General features: G+C 43.7%; 3 protein-coding genes across 14 annotated transcripts in view; 1 reads left to right on the forward strand and 2 right to left on the reverse strand.

Moving 5' to 3' along the window:
* Positions 1-14336, reverse strand: part of LOC121075302 — a 35072-nt gene extending 20736 nt beyond the window's left edge. For 8 of the 11 annotated variants that reach the window (XR_005822886.1, XR_005822884.1, XR_005822889.1 and 5 more), the window contains exons 1-6: positions 13861-14336; positions 13509-13591; positions 12414-12517; positions 11108-11202; positions 6759-6818; positions 2533-2664 (exon numbers count right to left, since the gene is read on the reverse strand). Coding sequence is in view for 2 of the 11 variants with exons in the window: in XM_040568403.1 (XP_040424337.1) it covers positions 3-245 (243 nt within the window). In the remaining 9 variants the exon portion in view is untranslated. Of the gene's footprint in view, positions 1-2; positions 824-1884; positions 2135-2532; positions 2665-6758; positions 6819-11107; positions 11203-12413; positions 12518-13508; positions 13592-13860 lie in introns of those variants that run through there. The other 3 variants (XR_005822892.1, XM_040568403.1, XM_040568402.1) reach the window with 3 other exon arrangements.
* CFAP100 (cilia and flagella associated protein 100) lies at positions 1-17311 on the forward strand. Of its 2 annotated transcripts, none has more exons than XM_040568398.1 (16): positions 1-257; positions 1884-2054; positions 2459-2545; positions 3359-3465; positions 4546-4738; positions 5303-5370; positions 6019-6182; positions 6805-6885; positions 8407-8582; positions 8709-8823; positions 10373-10424; positions 11710-11861; positions 12522-12657; positions 13126-13328; positions 14350-14443; positions 15438-17311. In XM_040568398.1, exons 2-16 carry the CDS (start codon positions 1988-1990, stop codon positions 15549-15551), a joined length of 1809 nt encoding a protein of 602 aa, XP_040424332.1. In that variant the 5' UTR covers positions 1-257; positions 1884-1987; the 3' UTR covers positions 15552-17311. The 2 variants fall into 2 exon arrangements, with proteins under 2 accessions (XP_040424332.1, XP_040424330.1); XM_040568396.1 differs by having other exon boundaries at positions 1-233.
* The window catches only part of ZXDC (ZXD family zinc finger C), a 12349-nt gene continuing 9302 nt past the window's right edge, over positions 16097-19143 (reverse strand). Inside the window, exon 10 of the mRNA XM_040568391.1 lies at positions 16097-18295. Within this exon, the coding sequence (XP_040424325.1) occupies positions 18209-18295 (87 nt within the window). The 3' untranslated portion in view covers positions 16097-18208. The remainder of the gene's footprint in view (positions 18296-19143) is intronic.

The raw sequence follows: 19143 nt of genomic DNA on the forward strand, positions 1-19143 counted from the left end.
ACCTGGCTCAGCTCTGTGCCATCAGGCCAGGGACACTTGTCCCTGCTGCAGGGAACCCACGCCAAGGCATCCCTTCGGTGCATGGGCCGGGTGCCACCCGACAGCAGGCGCAGGGGTTCCCATGGCAGCACAAACAGAAGGACAACAGCCGGAGTGGAGCCGAGCTGCGCTGCGTCTGCTGCACCGCGTCCACGGCCGTCTGCGGAGAGAAGCCCGGTGGAGGTCTCCTTTGGGTGAGAAGCCATAAAAACAAAGGGGTGAGGGCAACCACAGCATTTTCTTTGCTTGTCAGCATCGGATATAACTACATACTCAGACGAGCAGAGGCACTGGGGTGTTTCAGTGGGAAATCACACACACTAATGGTCTCCTCCTCCGTGCCAGCTGGGAAATGGGACACATCTGTCCCTGCAATAGCTGCCCCACAGCTCAGAACTTGAAGCGATTTCCCAGTGAGTACAAGCCTTCTCTGTGAGTGATGGTATCATTTAAATTATTTGAGTATAAAGCACATACACTTATCACATACTCTGGGAACATGGTGGATGGATTTTATTGTATTATTTTTAGAATTGTTTGCATGTTTACTTTGGCTTTAATTTTTTTTTGCACAGCAGATTGGTGCTTGGAAAATCACTGAATAAATGTTTCAGTAGATTAAAGCCATGAATGCCTTATCTTCTGATTCACATACTGCTGGACATTGATGTGTAGCTACTGAAACATAAAAGTGTCAGAGACAGTGAAATATATGCCAAATGATTCTAGTAGCAAAGTATTTTTCATTAGCATTATAGAGCTTAATAATTATAATTAGCACAACTAGCGCTTCTGTAGCTTTTGGCATTATTTCCAAAGTGCTGTGCAAACAATCTATTAAAAAAAAAAAAACAACCACACCAAAAACAATATCCTCAAAACAAAACTACCTTCATAAAATTAATATTTATAAGTTAATCTTAGAAACAGGGTTTTGTATACTTAGCTAAGTGTATTACAAAGCACTTTTTATCTCAGGGAGCTTTCCTGACAAATTATTTCCCACATATCAGTATCCTCTGTCTAGTTCTGCTTTTCAGTCCCATTCCCTATAACAGAAATTGGAATCAACCACTTGAAAAAAAAAGATTTTTATGAGAAGGTTTTGGGATTACAGAAGCCAAGGTGTGCACTGAGAGGGCTGAATGTTTGCTAGAACTGCCCTGTGTATTTCACAAAGTGTACTCATCTGAACACTGCCTTCCTACACCTGGCCCGATGTGTTTTTCCTCCAAAACTCACAATATCAGCAAGGTTTATGTTGTGGCAGGACACAGATGGGAGACCCCTAGAGAAAAAATCCCATGAAGTTACACCAAGGTTCAGAGAGACATGAAATCTAAGTGAACAGACAACGATGCTTTTGGAAAAGGTACTTCAGGATCTGAAAAGCAGAGAGAAAACATTTGGGGTGCATTCAAACAGCTTAAATTCTACCTCAGTCTCTGTGTCTCATCAATGCTGAAAGTTTGACACCTCTGAAGAATAAGATACTAATTGGGCAGCTGCAGAAACACAGCCAGTAGAAAACACAAATCACCAAGGACGTACGTGGAAATTAGGCCAGATGAGTTTTAGCTCAAAATACATGAAAACTGGAGGCTGTTCAGAGCAAATAATGATGCTTTAAAATAGCCTTAAAACTAGTGCAAGCGGAAGGGGATATTTTCTGCTGTGTCTTATACCAGTGTGGATCAGGAATGGTCCCAGCAGCAGAATTAAATCAATTGAACTAATACCTCCCTGGACCCAGCTTGCTGCCTTTGTTGATTACAGGGTAACTGTAACAATGATCTATCTGTTCTTTGTGAGTGAGATCATTACAATTATGTCTTTTCCCCTAGGACCCACAGCAAAGACTACAAAAGAGATCGGATTCAGAGAAACAAAAAGCTAATCTTCAACAGTTTGCCAGCCTAAAATTAAACACGAACCAGTTCCCTACAGCATGTCTGTGTTGTCCAGCAGTCATTCAGCCTTATCACAAGAAACCCACAGTACTGGAGCAATTTCTGGTAAGAGCTTTAGGGAATAAAAATGTTGCTTGTGAACCAGCATGGGCAGATGAAAGCATGGGTTTGGATCAGAACTAGAGCTGTGCATGGAACAAGAAAAGGCAAGGGACTCGAGCTGCTTATTGTCTCCAAATTGTTTTGTCTTTGCTTTCCCATCATTGCGTATGTAAGGAGGACTCTTGTTTCACAGAACTTTCACATAAGCCAAGGATCAACATCTCCTGTTTGGTGTCAGAACACAAACATTTTCCAGTTTGCTGAAGCTTTTTTTAATTCCCACCGAAGCAAAAGGCTCAGCGGTTAAGATCCAGAAAGCCCCTAGGCCGTCACTGCTGTAAACCTTACTGCATCACTTACTGGCAGGTCCCAATTGATCGATTTGTTTATGCTTTTCTTTGGGCCAGGGTCAACAATGCCATCTCCACATGAAGAGTCAATCTCTGAAAGTCTCTCTTCCAAACCTGGAATGGAAACATACCTTGTGCTGTCAGGTAAGGTCATGTTGCTCTGGCAGCTTTTTGTTGTTAGGTCAAAGGAGAGGTCTGTGTTCATACTCTTCTGCCCATGATCAGGTTAGACAGACTCCCAAAAGCTTCAGCAAAAGTTCTGCCTGAGGAAAACAGTGAACAAACACTTCAGTAAATGAGGTTTGGAAATGGGAAGATAGACCGTAAGGGAACACAGCTCTTGCTCTGTCATCAACAGTTCCTCAGAGAAGGGCAAAGGAATTAGTCTGGTCTCTGATAGATCTAGTACAGCCAAGATCTGAGGTCCTTCCTGAGTTTTTCTTGGTCTCTCAGACACTGAGTTTACCTTGAGCATTTATCCAGGCTGACTTTATATCACAGTATTAAACTGTGAACCAGAGTCTCCCTGCACAGGGGCAAAAAGCATTCTGCTCTTCAGACTTGGGTCTGGCTAAAGCTTTCCTGATTTCCAGATAAACCAATTCTTTTGAGGCTTTGACAATTAACTAAAAGCTTATATTTATATTAATAGGAATGACCTATGTATAATACTTTTCCAAGTACCTCTCCTGAGAGGACTATGTGCCTACCAGTCACAAGAGAGCTGGAGAAGGTCCAAACAATTGACACTTGTTACATTGGGGCTCCTAATCTTGAAGCAGGATTGTTAAATGCTAATGTTAAATGTTAAAGTAGGCAGTCAGCTGTCACCAGCCAGAGGCATACATTGTCTCTGATCAGGAGATGTGCTGCTGCGGTGCAACACAGCAGTGTCCCTTTGCACTAGGTCCTGATGTTCTGCCTTGCACCTTCTACATCCTTGTCTACTTCTTGCAGAATTCCCAGAAGAGGATGAAGAAAACCCAATGAAAAATCCTTTTACAGTTCCTCCAGATCTTGATGTTTTCTTAGTAAGGGACAAGGAAAGAAAAAAGGCTAAGGCGGTACGTACACATGTTTTACACCAGTGTGTATAGAAGGGGCTCACTAGGGGAGGCAACCAACTAATACAAAATGAGACCAAAATTTACTGCATGAGAGAAACAACACCTGCCATATTCAGCTGAGATTCCCCCAGATCAGCTACAAGCCCACTGAGATCCATGATGAAAGATTACCCTTACCAAGGGCAGATGTGAGCATTAAGCTTGCTGGTCACTAGTGCACTAGACCGGAGAGCTGCGTCTGTGGAACATCTCTTTCTTCCTTATTTCCACTGTGGATTTTCCCTAGGGCATGTGATCCAAGGGGGTGGGAAGTCACGGAGAGCTTATGGTGTCTCTGAGGTGCCCGAGCATTGACGTGGTTGCAGAAGCCACGCAGTAGTGTGGAAGCAAGAGGTCTTTGTTTCTAAATCACAAAGGGAAGGCTCCAAACAAGCTTAGGCAAGCCTCCTCACCTCACCGACTGATGACTGATAGTCTGGGTTTAGCTTGGGTTCAATATCACTATGTAAGTATGGGGAAGGGCCTAGCAGGAAGCGCACTAAGGATGTCTGCTGCATGATGTCCTCAGCCTAACCCAGACCCACACTGAGGATGGAGCAATGAATTACAGACTTCAGACCAAAGCTTTAAAGAGGGTTTGAAGAGACACCCTCAATTCAAACTTGAGGGTTTACATGCCTGTGTGAAGGCTGGCTGAGGTGATAACTGAATGTGGGCTGTCCTGTACCCTTTGAACAGGGGAAGGACGAATCTCTGACAATTTCCATTCTGTCCCAGGAATAACCCAGGAAGGAAAAATGAGGACACTGAGTGGGTACCAGCTGTCACAGCTGGTGGCTGGATGCAGAACGCAAAGTCAACAAACTAAAGAGAACAAATGCTAAGAAAAGAAACAGTGTTTTGGTTGCACCAAGAGAGGGTATCACTGAGATCAGTCAGATAAACCAGGCAAACAGGCATCAGCAGGGTATCAGTTGCTGCAAATTTCTAGACTGTGAATAACCACTGATGTCATTAAAAACCACAGGAGACAAAACACATTATCAAGCTGTCCGCATAACTGACTCCTCCTCACAGGAACGTGAAAAGATGAAGACCATGAAAATCCATGAGAAAATGACATACTCCACTAAAGTAAAAGCAAAGCAAAAAGGGTTCAGGAAAGCTTTGCAAAAGGAGGAGGAGGAAGAAAACAGAAAACAGGCAACAGATGAAGAAAGACTGAAAGCTCTTCAGGAGTGTCTTTCGTGGAAGATAGCCATTAAAAAAGGTAGGGAACAGTTACTGTCTTTGTAGCAGTGCTGCTCAGCTGGATAGCAGACTACATCAAAAGTCACACAGGGGATGGGACTAGCAGTTAGCTCTAGCTGACTTCGGTGAGCTCTTCTTGCAGACATGATAGTTATCTGCTGCATCTTGCCAGCCTCTGTGTGGCTAGGCTGTCTCCATCTCATGCATTTACATAAGCAGGAGGTGTCACCACCACCACAGTATCCGGGGTTCCACCATCCCCTGTGGCCACAACAGTAGCTGGGAGTCCTGGGAAGCAGCACAGAAGTCAGCTGAGAGTTTGCTGGACCTTGTGTCATGGAGACATTTCCACTAAAATTCACATTTAGGTCAGCTTAGTAGACATGACCCTAAACTTCCTGCCTCTAACATGGGGAATAGCTTTGCCAACTGAGCCTAACCGATGTCAAAATGGTAATAAAATAATTGGTATTGCTGCCTTCAGTGCCAAGCACATTCATGCTCACAGCAGCCACCATATTCACTGTTCTTTGCATGACCATGTTTCCCCCCAATTTTGATGAACTTTTTGTCTTTGTTTCAGATTACCCATTAGAAAAGGAGACCTTCCGCGACTACATAAATGACAGAAGAGAAATATTTTTACTTGAGGTACTTGGCTTTCTTTAAGGATGTTGTTCTCTGTTCATTTAATTATTCTTCCCTGTGTTGCTTTTTTCCCCCATAATGAGATCCATTGCATAGAGGTTACACTAGTAGGGCATACATGAGACCTCATGAACTGACTGTCCAAGCCCTGTGTTAGAGGCTCATAATCTATACATAGGCCAGCAATCCACAACTAAGAAGTGAACATAGGTCACTGACACCACCCAGTGGCAGCCATCCAACTATTTCCCCTTCATTTACAAGATGCGCAGATACACTGACCTTTTGGCTTCTGCTGCACCATGTGTAGTTTATAGCTGGGAGCCATTATGAAATCAAAATACGGGAGCCATGTGGGAATATCCCCATTATTCACCCCTATTGTTTTACTATAACACCATTGAATCAATCTTTATCAGCTAGGAGTTAATTCAGCGATGGGACTTCTTGATTCTGCCTTCAGTTTCACCACTTACATGTTATTTCTGAAACATCTCCTGGCCTCTGTGTACTTCATTTGCACTAAGACATATCTTGGTTTGAAATCCTTACCCTCTCTGCCAACAACTAGAAGGCAAAAAGGTAACCAAGAACAAAGCCAAAACAACACACCACTAATACCAACCAATTTGCCTTTTGGGTTCATTTCAGTATGCCATGGCAGTGAAGAGAGAAGAGATTCAAAGGATAGAGAACATAGCAAAGAAAGAGGAAAAAAAGCTGGAAAAGGCTGAACACCGCCTGGAGAAGGATGTTGCCATGTTTGATGAGTTCCTGAAGGAGAACCACAAAAATTCTGTTCAAGCCCTGAAAATGTAAAGGACGTTGAGGGAATCACACACATACTCTTTTGCATAGGACAGAAGGTTTTTTGCTTGACCTCCCCAGAGGGTTTGGGCTAGCATCCAACCTCAAAGTCTGTGTGTCAGGGTTTTCCCACAGTTACAGTCCCAGTAGCATTTTCTCCCCATACATTCAATGAAAGAGAGGAAGGAATCAATAGTAGGGGAATGCTCCTGTTGCAAAAATTTGGCTGCAGTGAAGAACATAACGTTGTCCCCACCACTTCCGTTCTTCTCACAACACCCTTACAACAGGCAGATTCTTCTCCCCAACCCATCACAGCAGGAACAGTTCCCTAAGAGAGGCAAGTTGGGCACTTTGTCCCATTACAGGTATCATAAAAGTACAGCAGCAAGTGATGCTCAGCAGCAGCCAAATTAGGGACACCTTGACCTTGACCACAAACCCTTTACCAATGCAAGTGGGGCCTTCAGCCAGGATTAAAGTGTCACTTGTGGTACATCTGTACCATTAAAAAAAAAAAAAAAAAAGATTTCTAGGATTCCTCCCCACCTTTGATCTGTTTTATATGCATCACAGCTCACTACCTGCTTATCGCTAAATTGTTTCATGGCTTACGTTGATGCATTCTAGTGCTGAAAAAGAATCTGCAGCAAAGACACAGAAAATAACAGAGATCCAGATGATCAATTCCCAAATAAACAACCTCCAAAGGTAAGAGCAGCACGTTATTCTTGCTCAGCCTTTAACAGCCCCTACAGCACTATACCCTTACAATCCTTGGGGGGAGAAAAGTTCAAAAAACATTACTATTTTAAAAGTCAAAAGATTTCAGTGATCTCTAGACAAAATGTTAGAGCTTTTGTTTTCCAGATGCTGATTTTGTTCTCTAAAACAATTTAACAGTTTAACAAGTTTAAAAGTATTTTAAAAAAGAACTAATCTAAAACCAAAATGAAATGCCTAGTCTCAGATTAAAAACAAAACTACAGCAAGGCATTTTAATAGTGTCTTTAAAAATGATAATTCCCATGACAAGTGGAGCTGGCAAGATTTGTATTCATTTTTCAAGTAAAAATTCTATTATTTGGCACCAAAGCTAAGAATGTGGCTTGGGGTTTGATTCACTGACTGAAAGACTGAGGTTTTTTAGAGGCAGCAGGAGCACTTGGTAATACATTAATTACTTATTTTGTTAAATGCTGCCATGCTCCCTGCTATGGGCAGCGTGCAGGGAGCAGGTATTTCTTTCCTGAGGTGACAGATACTTGGGGGAAAGTAAAAGAGCTGAACAAGTTATCACCTGCCAGCCAAGGCACAATACCTCATCATGTGCATCTTTTGAGCCCTTCTGAAGTAAAACACAGATGTTTAATGAAGGTAACTTGACTGCTTTATTGTAATGTCCCTTCTAGATGTTTGCTCACACTGAGCTCAGAGCCAGGTCAGGTCCTTTAATCTCACCGCTTCCGTCTTCCACACCAAAGGTGACACGGGCCATGTTAAACCCCTGGAGATATCTGCAGAGCATGGGTGCTTGCTCTCTGCTGGCTTCCCAAGGCACAGGGGCTGAAGTTTGGGTGGGACAAAACAGCAAAATGGAAGCATTTCTTTTCTTCTAAATGTACTTCTCTGCCTCTTCATCTCAATTGACACCATCAGAGTGTATTTTGACATTCATCAGTGTATTTTGACACTGGCAAAGCTGCAAATGGCAGCAAGTCACCACTCCTACTGGAGACACGTGGGCGAGGGAGATCTCTGTTCACTCCCTTCTAGCTGCACAGGCCTTGCAGAGTTGACAGATGTAAAAACTAAGCTGCAAGGCCTGCTGCTCAGATTTCAAGACTCTGATGGAGATGTGGGTAAAATGCTGCTGCTTTGACATCAGGTAACTCTCTCTGGAGATGTGCAATTAGATATGAACTCGTCCGTCTGTTTTTCAGGCTGGCCAGATGCCAGTCACTCAGACAAACTTTTCTAGTATTTTTCCTATATTAGTAAGCCCAGTGCCACAGAAGGGGTCTGGCCACAGAGATGTGACCAGAGGGATTTCACATGAGGAACCACAGAAAGCACATGCAGGGCAGGTTTGCATTTGTCTTTGTGTGTCCACAAGGACATGTGCCTTCTTGTCCCTTTTCTGAGTGGAGCTGACTGTCAAGAGTTAGAAAGAACCTGCTCAAACAGGGACTTTCCTTCTTGCTAACATGTTGCCCACTTCTCTCACTCCAGTGACATATCCAGATTTGAGAATACTCTGCAGGAGTACAAGATCTACAAGGACTTCCTCTATCAGCTATCTCCAAAAGAGTGGCAGGAGGAACGTGTAAAAAAGAACACAAAGCAGTTGAAAACAGCCTCCAAAGCTAACAAAGAAAGTGTCTCCTCTCCCACCGCTGCAGAGGAGGGTAAGTGCCATGGAAGAGCTGCCCACTGCTCACCAGGACAGCTCCATGCTCTAAGTCTACACCCCTTCTTGTGTCCAGGCCCAGACCTGACAGCTGGGATTAATGCTGCCTGTCCATACACTACAGGTTATACAGATGCGCCAAGTTCTCTGCTGTCTGCAGAAAGTTTGAATTTAAGCCTATTACGTGAGATCAGGCCACAGCTCAAAAGCCTCCTGAAGCCTCTCTCAACAAAAAAAATGTAAGTTCAAGACACCAAAAACAACAGAGTTAAGTAATACAGAGAACACTCAACTGGGAGTCAGGATAGAGAAAGCCTACTCCTCACCTTTGCTCTCAGCATGCATAGGTCTGGGTCTTATTGGAACGAATCAACATATCAGATGTTCCAAAGATGTGCAAGTCAGTATCTGTACACCTACCCTGAAAGAGCTCCATCCCCAAATCCTCTGCTAAGAGCCTGCCCAGGGTTTGGGCCCAAAGGTGACCCCAGGAGGAATCATAGACCTTGGGCGCTGTCCTGGAGCAAAGCTTCTCCGTGGCCAGTTTGTGGCTGGGTTACTGGTTCCCACTGTTTGTCACATTGATCCCATCAATGAGGTCCATATTGCACTGACCACCTGCTTTCAGTAAGAGGCTTCAGGCAGTAAGAGGCTTCCATAAAGTGGGCAGGCCCAGACTGAGCAGTGGAGGGCAGGTGATAGTAAGAGACAAGCAAGGCCCACTCTTTTTTTTTTTTTTTCCCAGGCAACTGTTTAATTTGCCTTCAAATGCAAAGCATGGGTTTGCAGTGATTGTATAGCCTCCTGAGACCAAAAAACACCTGGTTATCAGTAGAGTTTAAGCCAAGTCTCCACCTGCAGGGCCAGCTCCTCAGCCTCCCTTCAGAGCACTGCAGGTGCCAGGCCCTCCCAAGCAGGGCTGCTTTGTGCCACCCCTTGTGAAGCCACTGCAATTACTGGGCTGCTGCCACGTGGCAGAAACAATGCATGCACAAGTGGGGCTGGCACTAAAATGATGCAAACTGAGGTTTTTCACCCCTCCCATGGCCCCAGGGCAATAGGTGCAAATGAAGGCAATGAGCAGACAGCTGCCAGTGCCAGAGAGGCTCCTCTTGCCTTGCTTTTGCAGCGCAGTCTCATCCCTGGGGCTGAGCAGGGAGGAAAGAGACTGCATTGCTGGCAAATGGCAGATGGCTGTGCAGAAGAAGCACTTAACCACCTTCTCCAAGGGCAAGTAAAAGCTGCAGACTCCTGTGGTGGCCACAGCATGTTGTTCAGGAGCAGTAGCACACTCCACACAGAGCACAAAGCTTTCTCTACACTTATGCGCTGCTGAGTCTTTTTAACAAGTCTTTTCCCTCAGCCTTCTCATTACGCAAGAGCCCAGCTTCCCACCACATTTAAAGGCATTTGGATCAACACCCTCAGGTCAGGCTCACCTGTTGAGTCCTCACCCCGCTGGCCAGCAGAGCCTGGAGCAGCTCAAAAATGATCTTGCCTGAGGACAGACACAGTTTCTACAGTGCACCTTGGTGTGACCTCTAGCTCCTACTGACCCCCAAGTAGCCCACAGACAAATGGGGGGCAAACCTGCAAATGTTCAAAGGAGTATTCAGGAGCAAACAGCCAACACACAACGGAAAGGGAAGCTGCCAGCTACCTGCAGCTGAAACTAGAAGTTGTTTGCAGGTGTCAGTGTTGGCTAGTTGCCATGTTCATAGTATACTAACAAGGTCTCCTTTGAGCTGTCATTTCTCTAAGGGCCTGATATACAAAATGCTTTTTCAGAAGTTCACTGGAGGAGCGAGACAGCGAAACCTGCTCAGACGAAGAAGATGAGGTCAGAAGTCTTTATACTGAAATATTTACACTTTGTCCTGTGTCATTTATTGATGTTATTAATTTCTCTCACCTTCTAACCATTCATTATGGGGTTGAGGTGTTATTGTGGCCACTAGTTATAAATGTATGTTTATATATTCATAAACATTCATGGTTTTAGCAACCTTCATTATAAGTATCTTCATATAACTTTCCTCCTCCGCTTTCCAAAAACCGACCATCACTTCAAAGCTTGCCAACCCACAACAAGATATGACATGTCACAACAGGAGGTTTTGAGATTAGCAAAGTTATCATTTTATGTCCAAAACTGAAGTTTTCTCACTCAGATGTTTGCATCACTTTTTACTCCCCAAAATTCAACTTGGTGCAGCTACTGAGGTAGTGTCAAGCTAAACACCTGGCAAGAAGTAGGAGACATTTGTATGTGGACAGCCAGGTACCTCTCTACATGCAAGAGCACTTTGACAGCTGGGGCTGAATAAGCTCTTCACTCCCTTTATTTCAGTTCATGCCTGTTTTGTACCATCTGTGCCAAAACGGAAATAAGAGCTTCCCCTATTTTATACCAGTTGAATGAAATAAAGGGAAAACTAACACCATCGCCACCCCAAATCAGCCAGTGCTATAAGGCACACAGACTTTTTGTAAGTCTTGCCATTCTATCCAAGTAAGCCTTACCTCCCTCTTTTCTTGAGTTCATCACTTTGGCTGCAGATAACAAATCACATAAACCTTCTCCATAAAAAGGCAAGGCTTCAGAGACAGGCCTGGTCCTAGAGAAAAAAAAAAAAGAGACAGAAGGTTTCAGGAGTCAAAAATCAATGCTCAGAGTTGGGCGCAAAACACTCAGCTTTTTGTAGCCACAGCTCCTCCAGCCCACACTGCCCTAAGAAACCAGAGAGCCACTCCACTGAGCAGCAAAACTTCTTTAACCTAGGGCAGCGTCTACTTGGTAGTTTCCCTTAAGTAAACTTTTTTTAAAGGGAACATAGTCATATTTGGGGATCATGCCTGGCTGCCCTGCTGGGGGGAGCCACAAATAACTCCTTAATAATGCTTAATGAATGCTTTCTTTCTGAATGGAAGAAAAGTCTTTCCAGTGCAAATTTTTTGGCACAGGTACAAGTTCTTGCCCTCACTCTTTTGTATGCTGTGCTGTTTGTAAAACAATGCCATAACACCTCCTGGCAGATGACACCAGCTGTAGACAACCCTCCACGTAGCACAATGGAAAAGAAGCTAGGAAAGGGCAAAAGCTCATCACGTGTTTTCCTCTTCAGGAGCCTGAGCTATATTTTACTGATCCCCAACAACTGCTGTCTATTTTCACGGAGATGGAGGAAGAGAACTTGTCCTTCATCCAGAATTCCCAGGAGATAGAGGAATGTTTGGATGAGCTCCAAAACACTTTCATCACCACACACCAAAGGACGTAAGTGTGATCCTGCGATTCTGTGAGTGATGGGAATGGGGTCCCCTGTGCCCCAGCTTTCAAACACAAGTGACCCCCCCATCTACTAGCACCTTCCCACCAGGCTGCACAGTCCTCAAGGCACAGGCTGGGGAACTGATGCAATTAGCATTCTGTGGGGGTACACACGCCAGGAAGTATCATGTAATTCTCATAAGGAAAGATCAAAGCAAGAAACAAGGAACCTGGAGTGATCCAGACCAGCATCTGTTTTGACTCAATGCAAACCCTTCCCAGAGGAAGCCAGCAGGGAACCTGAGTGTAATTGCAGCACAGTATTTCTATGGCAGGTAGGCACACCTATTCCCATTTGCAGTGCACCTTAACCCCTTGTGAATGTTTTTAAATGCAATCTACTTCCTGCATTGACTCATTAGAAATTCTCGAGTGTTATTTAGCTATGCTACTTCTCCCTCCCCCACACCAGCACAATAACTGTTATTCCAGAAAACCCAAAGCTCTCTACTCTCAGAGCTACAGTGCAAGCTGTCCAGAAATGGCATGCAGTGTTACCTCCATCTGCCGGCAGCGGGAGGGATGGTCCTGGGCTGGAAAACAGAAGAGCAGCCAAGGGGTTCTGAGATGCCTTTTTCAAAATACCTCCCTTCTCTTCTGGCCTAGGGAGCACGAGATAGGACAGCTGAAGCAGGATGTGGTCAACCTCAAATCCACCATCGCCAAAGAAGAAGAGAGGGCAGCAGATCTGAAGCACAGAGTTCAAGTCTTTTCTTCTGAAGAACACAATGCTGATGTCCAGGTACTCCTTGAGATCAGGGCAAAGTGGGAGAGCATGGCAATGAGCAGTTCCTCTCCACTGACCGTAATCATTGTGGGTAAAAAGTGACAGAGGGCTGGGATCAACATTTTTCTCAGCAGTGGAGCTGCAGCAAGGGCAGGTTTGGGGCATTGCAGAGCCAGCAAACTGGGACGAACGTGCCCACACCACGCAGCTACCGTGAGGTGGGACGAGGACCCAGAGAGGCACCCAGGCTGCTGCAACCTGGCCCAGGCCACAGCAAAGCTGGGATGAGGAGGCCAACAAAAGAATGGCTCAATACAGCCATCCACCCCAGGCACTGCAAAGCAAATTGAGAAGCAAACAACTGAGTTTTGTTGAGGGAATTGAAATCTACTGATTTCCTTTTCTATTCTTTTGAAGGGATGTGGTGTTTCTACTGGACAGAAGCTCACTGGTGCATCTCACCTTATCTCCTCTTATCCCTAGGACAAAATGCTCACAAGCTTGAACAAAAAGGTGCAGGAGGTCTACAGCCAGTGCATTGGAGACAATGAGGCAAACCTGCCGACAGTGCAGATGCTAGCAGCGATAGAAAAACAGCTCAATGATTTACTGGACAACCTGGAGAGAGTGCCACCAGAAAAGATAGCACAGATTGAGAAAGCCAAAGAAAAGGAACGGAGGATAAGGTAAGACAAGACCCTCTGGAAACAGGGCCTCTATTTTTAAACACTGAGGATCAAAAGCAAAACCACTGAAAGAACTAAATTTGTCAAATCAACCCTGGAAACTGTAACAGTAATCTAACTGCCCAGGTGATCAATAGATCCCATTTTACTCCTGTATTGCTTCAAATTCACAGTACTCACTACTCTTCACTGGCAAGCAGCAGCCCACAGCTATGTTAGAAAAGACCTGGAAGGTGCCTGTGTCCTGAACTGAAAGGCAAAATCTGGAAAAAGAAAAGATAAAAAAGTCATCTGAGCAAATTTGATGAGAACTGTAGTTTTAAGAAGACAATTTGCATTAACAATATTTAAAGTAATTGAATAGAAAATTAATCCTCCGTATAAGTACATAAGGGCATTTGGCAGCAACACCAGTTTCCAAATGTTTCTTCTACAGAACTCTAAATTTAATTTGTGCTTTTTAATTGAAATAGTAGCCAGTTAACACAATAAATGCAGGTTTTGAGATGTTGCTATTGCTTCAGTTACCCACCTGAAAGTTCCCCTTGCAAACAGCAAAGTAGTAACTGGAGAGCTGGCTGTATCTGGCTGTCCCCAGGTGAACCAGATTAATCAGAAGAGAAAATAGCTTGAGCATTTAAAGCCAGAACACAGACATTTTGCTCCTACTTAGTTTCTTTCTCAGCATTTTTCTTCACCTTTGTAGTAGAAAGGGTGCAATACTTCTTCCTGATGTGCTGTGAATGATTTTGCACTCTTAACTGACAAAAGAAACAAGACACACACATAGCGTGCTCTGGGAATGGAAGAGAGGAACCCAGAAAGGAATCTGACCAACCCCTGCCCCTGCCTCCACACCCCCCATGCCAAAAAACACCATTCAAAGATCATTTAAAATCCAACGTTGTCTGTACTCAACCTCCACGCTCCATTGCGCTTACACTGTTAGACGACACGTATGTCAAAAGCGTACTCTCTGTAGCTGTGTACGTTTAAATCCTTTTTTCATTCCCTTCAAAAGGCTCAGAGAGGAAAAGCTAAAGCAACAGAAGAAGCTGCAGGAGGAAAGATTGCAACGGGCCCTGGAAAGAGCACAGGCAACCATAAAAATAAAGGTTAGTGCAATAATCCATAGGAACATCTTGTCTCCATAGCCCACCTCAGAGAAGCTGGGGGTACCATCAAGCATTCAAGGGAAGAGCTGTTACAAGGAGGCCTCCACAGCTGCGTGGGGATGACACCCACACTCGGGTGTAGGCCAGTTTACAGGATTCATATAAGTTAAACAACTGCTAGAAGGCAGCTGTGCTGAGTTATTCCAGTTCTGTGTCCTTCTGCTGTCCTCCTATTCTTATGACTTGACCAAATGGTCCTCTCCATTTCTTGCCAATTTTCTCATTAAGTTCATTTCAACTTGATAACCTGGCAATATTAAAAAAAAAAACGGGCAGGAAAATCAACAAAGGAGGAACGAGGCAGCAGCAGGACACCCTGCACCAGCAGCAAGCCCCTAGACCAGCTCAGCTGTATCGCCAAGCCATACCTTTTGTTGCATGGTCCTCATCACAACAAACTGAGACTTCCCCCCTCAGAGGTACGTGCAGAACCGCAGGCCATGGCTCCTACTGCACACCAAGCGAGCACATTTCACAGGTCAAGGTGACCATGAGGGCAGCCCATCTCTGTCACACACCAAGCTGGTGAAAGGATGGGTGACCAAGAACAGGTACCATGAGTCCCGGCCCCTTTACTCAACATAAAATAGTTCTGCAGGCTCCCTCAGGTATTCCCTCAGATTCCAACCTTCCACCCTCTTGCAGTACAAAATGGTTTTAGTCAGAAAACAGCTGCAAAAACATCTTCTACAGTACTTTATAGAAGCCGAAGTACTAGCACATGGATCGTCTTCAGGTGCTTGATGCTTATACTTAATAGAAAAACCACGCTGAACAGACACACTCAAGCCTGCCTAGAAAGCAGCCAGCAAGGGGCCATAGCTCCAGGCAGCAGGAGAGCCCCACAGCGTGAAGCAGCTGTAGCAGGAGCTGCGGGGCTCAGAGATGCTGCTCAGCACAGCACTGATGTGCACGGCCTCTGCTTTCTCTGCAGACTGGCAGGAGGCTGATGTTCCGCTCCAGCCCACCCGCCAAGAAGGAAAAGAAGAAGCGCAGCCAAGAACAAATGGATAAGGAGAAGGAAGAACTACTCTATTATTTCACTTGACAGCACAGCCTTTGCTATACCATGTAGGGCTGATAATCATTCCAGAAAAAAAGGTTTTCCTAGATCTACAGTCTGTTAGAGTCTAAGCCATTTACTCAGCGTATGAACTTCATAAAATTCCTTATCTTATACCACAACATCCCAGGGAAAAGAGCTAGTGTCAGGTAAACGCTTTTTACCCCCCGATTTTTTTTCCTTAAGGAAATAAAATTTTCTCTCATTTCATTGCAGGCAACAATGCTTTTCTCAGTCAGTTCTTGAAGCAGAAAGCTTTATTCCTACAAGCCTGGCTAGTGAGATTTATCACAGTAATGATTTTTTGTTATGGCAGAACTAAGTCAGGAACTTACCAGACATTTATTATTAAAATCAGAGATCCGGTGAATAACTATAAACATGAAGGCTATCCCTTAATCCAAAGGATGGGTTTTGTTACACATCAGTAACTCCAGAAAAGGAAAAAACAAGCTATATAGAAACCAAGCTGTTGACCATTAGCTTTATGTCAGATGCATCCATACAAAGAACACCATCCAGTGACAAACTGACCATAAGAAAAAAAGCTTTATTAACCCTTTTGCACCAGCAGTTCTTCGGGTATCCATTGCCAGCAATGGACTTCAAGCCAAGTGATCCAATTTTCGGCCCCCAGAGGTTAGCGCTTTACATTCATTTACAAAGCTGAATGAGGTACATTTTCAGAAGTATAAAGATTCAGTTGCAAGTCCCATAAAAAGATGGAGTGTTCCTTGGCCATTTTGTTAGATTAAGAACTGGTATGGTCCTTGAAAACAGATTAACACAGGCAATGGGAGCTTGAGGAGTTTCAGCTTCCAGAGAGAGCACGGTGACCACTAGGAAAAGCACCAGTAGTCCCTTCAGCATGATTCCTCCTCAACCCTTCTACCTCTCAGGAGTGGATTCCATGCTGTGGTCACAGCCATCAAGTATATCCCCTACCAATTAGCTTGGTTTTGAAACCCCACCTGAGAGGGTTATGAGATTCCCTGGACATATGCTGTAAACTCAGGATGAGAGGAACAGAGAGACTTCAGTGCTCAGATAGTTAAGCAAAAGATAGAAAAAATAAAAACTGGTTCAACCAGAAGATAAAATACTGCCTACAAACCAGGACCTGAAGTTAAACGTAACCTGTATACACTCCCCCCCACCCCCTCCCATCAACCAAAAAAAGTATTTTTCTGGACACATACATAGTTCAAAAGGCACAGGAAGTAAAAGCATTTCTGAATGACCTCGTGTGAATTCAACATCAGTAAAACTGTAAAATAAATAAATATGTGCAAGATTAGAAAGATCACAACGTTCTTCTGCATGACATATCTTATTTCATAAAAAATATACACATACGTGCATACACACACCTCATTGAGAATAAAAAACAGTACATACACCCTTTTATCAAATTCCTATACATAATTTTATAGGCATTCAGTACATAAGAAACGTTTAAATTGCCACCTTAAAATGTAACCAAATGGTGTTTTTTTTCCCCCATACAACCGTAAACGTACTTAGGTGTCTGCAATCCAATCCAGATAAGTACAGTACATACAACCTCTCCCCCCACCCCCCAGCAGAAACTGCAGCTTTTCAGCGGGACAAATCTTACTAGGTAACAATTCTTTTCCCCTCCCAACATATTCTAACAACTGCATATTCTGTAAACCAGACGGAAGCTCCACATGCATGTGATACTCTGTGATATCAATAAAGAAAAAGTGTTAACAGTGTTCCATAAAAAAAAAAAGGGTAGTGGCCAGTTTACAGCTAACTTGGCAGCAGTTCATAGATGAGATATAATCAAGGTGCTTAAAATTTACGTGACGGTCAACATCTCTCCCAAAAAAGGGAACACAAAGATAAAACTAACCTCTCTCAGACACTGTTGGAGTCTTAGTTAATCACTTACAGTGAGTACAGTTCTATTGCAGTTCTTTTTTTCAAGTTTTGCTGGAAGAATTCAGCAGATAATTTGGGATGCAGGAGCAAGGAAAGGGAGAAACTCAACATGAGCTACAAACTGATTCACAGCTAAGTTAACATTTAGAATCTAGCTTGCTAAAACAAAGACTTTAGATCATTTCATTTTCATGGTGTAGGACATTAACTTTGTTACATGTGACATTTTATTCCAGTTTTCTGCCAAAACACGGGGGCCAAAACAATCTGTGTGTGTGCACGCATAAAATACTTGCCAATTTTAGCTTTTAATTCCTCAATGCCACTGGTTCCAGCAGACCAATGGAAGGGAAGTCTGAACTGTCATAGGCAGGTTTATAAATTTGTACTTGTTAGCTGTAGAATACTTGCTTTCCTGTGAAAACAGTAAATATTACCTCAGTTTGAAGTTTAATACAGTACTTCTCCCTGAAACAACACTGTACAGCAGCCTGCCTCAGTCTCTGTGACCATTAGGCAGACAGGTTATACTACACAGGCACATCAAGTAGGATTTACATTTTTTTAAAGAAAATCTTTCAGGTGTAACTGTCTTTAGCAAATTGCAAAGAGTGCAACCACAGTCCAGTACTCCTAGTTTTCATATTTTCCTTGGAAAAAGACCCACACAGTTATCTCAGTTTGTCAAGACATGATTGCCCAATTTGTTTTCAAGTAATAGTTCTTAATAATGGTCACTCCAGATCCTGTAAGTTTATTGTGCTTCCAGTGAACTGAGAGTTATCAGAACCTGCATCATCTTCAGTGGAATTGTGTGGCTCCTGTTAAAGCAAACAGATAGGCATGAAGAGTTCAGTGGTGCTCTAGATGCTCTTAATGTTTATCACTAAGACTACCTTGATATTTAATCAAGATCGGAGAAATGCTTTTAACCGTTTAGAGGAAACCTAAAGCTCTCCTACTTCGGGGACCCACTCAGACAACGCCACTCCAGTTTTTCTTTGGAAAATTTCACACGAATATTACTAAGGGAGATAAAATTTAAAATCACTGACTATTTGCTTTTCCTCTGTTAACTCTCTACCACAGCCAATGATCCTAGTACTCCTGCACTTCTACATTTATCATAGTAAGGTGCTTCTCCCAAATACAAAAACATATTTTCTATCCAAGACACACACACTTGGTAAGAATACTGCATGGCAGAGTTTAACAAAACCATAGCTCCACATGGTCAAGTAGAAAATCTGGTGCTAATCACTCATTGCTGCTTGGTTCTCAGCTGCTCATATTCACTGACAAGCAGCTTATCGGAACAGCAGATAACAAAATATTCACGCTAGCAGCAAGACACTGAGCCATATGAAGCTTTCTGCATTCAAACAACTAAATTTCCACTGACACTCAGTAGTTAACAAGCAATGAAACCAAGGATTGCAGAAGTGAGCAGACTTTAATCCAACAGCCATTCCCATATAGACACCTCTTTGACATCTAGGATCAAGATTTTATCGCCCACTTCCCACCCTTCACGTAGCCTGTTACAGATCAGAATATCAATTCTGATCCCCTTTCTTGACCTACTTAATATCTGCAGAATGGGATCCGGAAAACACGAATGGGGCATTTCAATAATAAATTAGTAATGCCTAGTTATTCATTGCTCAGT

This window comes from Cygnus olor, chromosome 10 (assembly GCF_009769625.2).
Source record: "Cygnus olor isolate bCygOlo1 chromosome 10, bCygOlo1.pri.v2, whole genome shotgun sequence".
Classification (NCBI taxonomy): Eukaryota; Metazoa; Chordata; class Aves; order Anseriformes; family Anatidae; genus Cygnus; species Cygnus olor.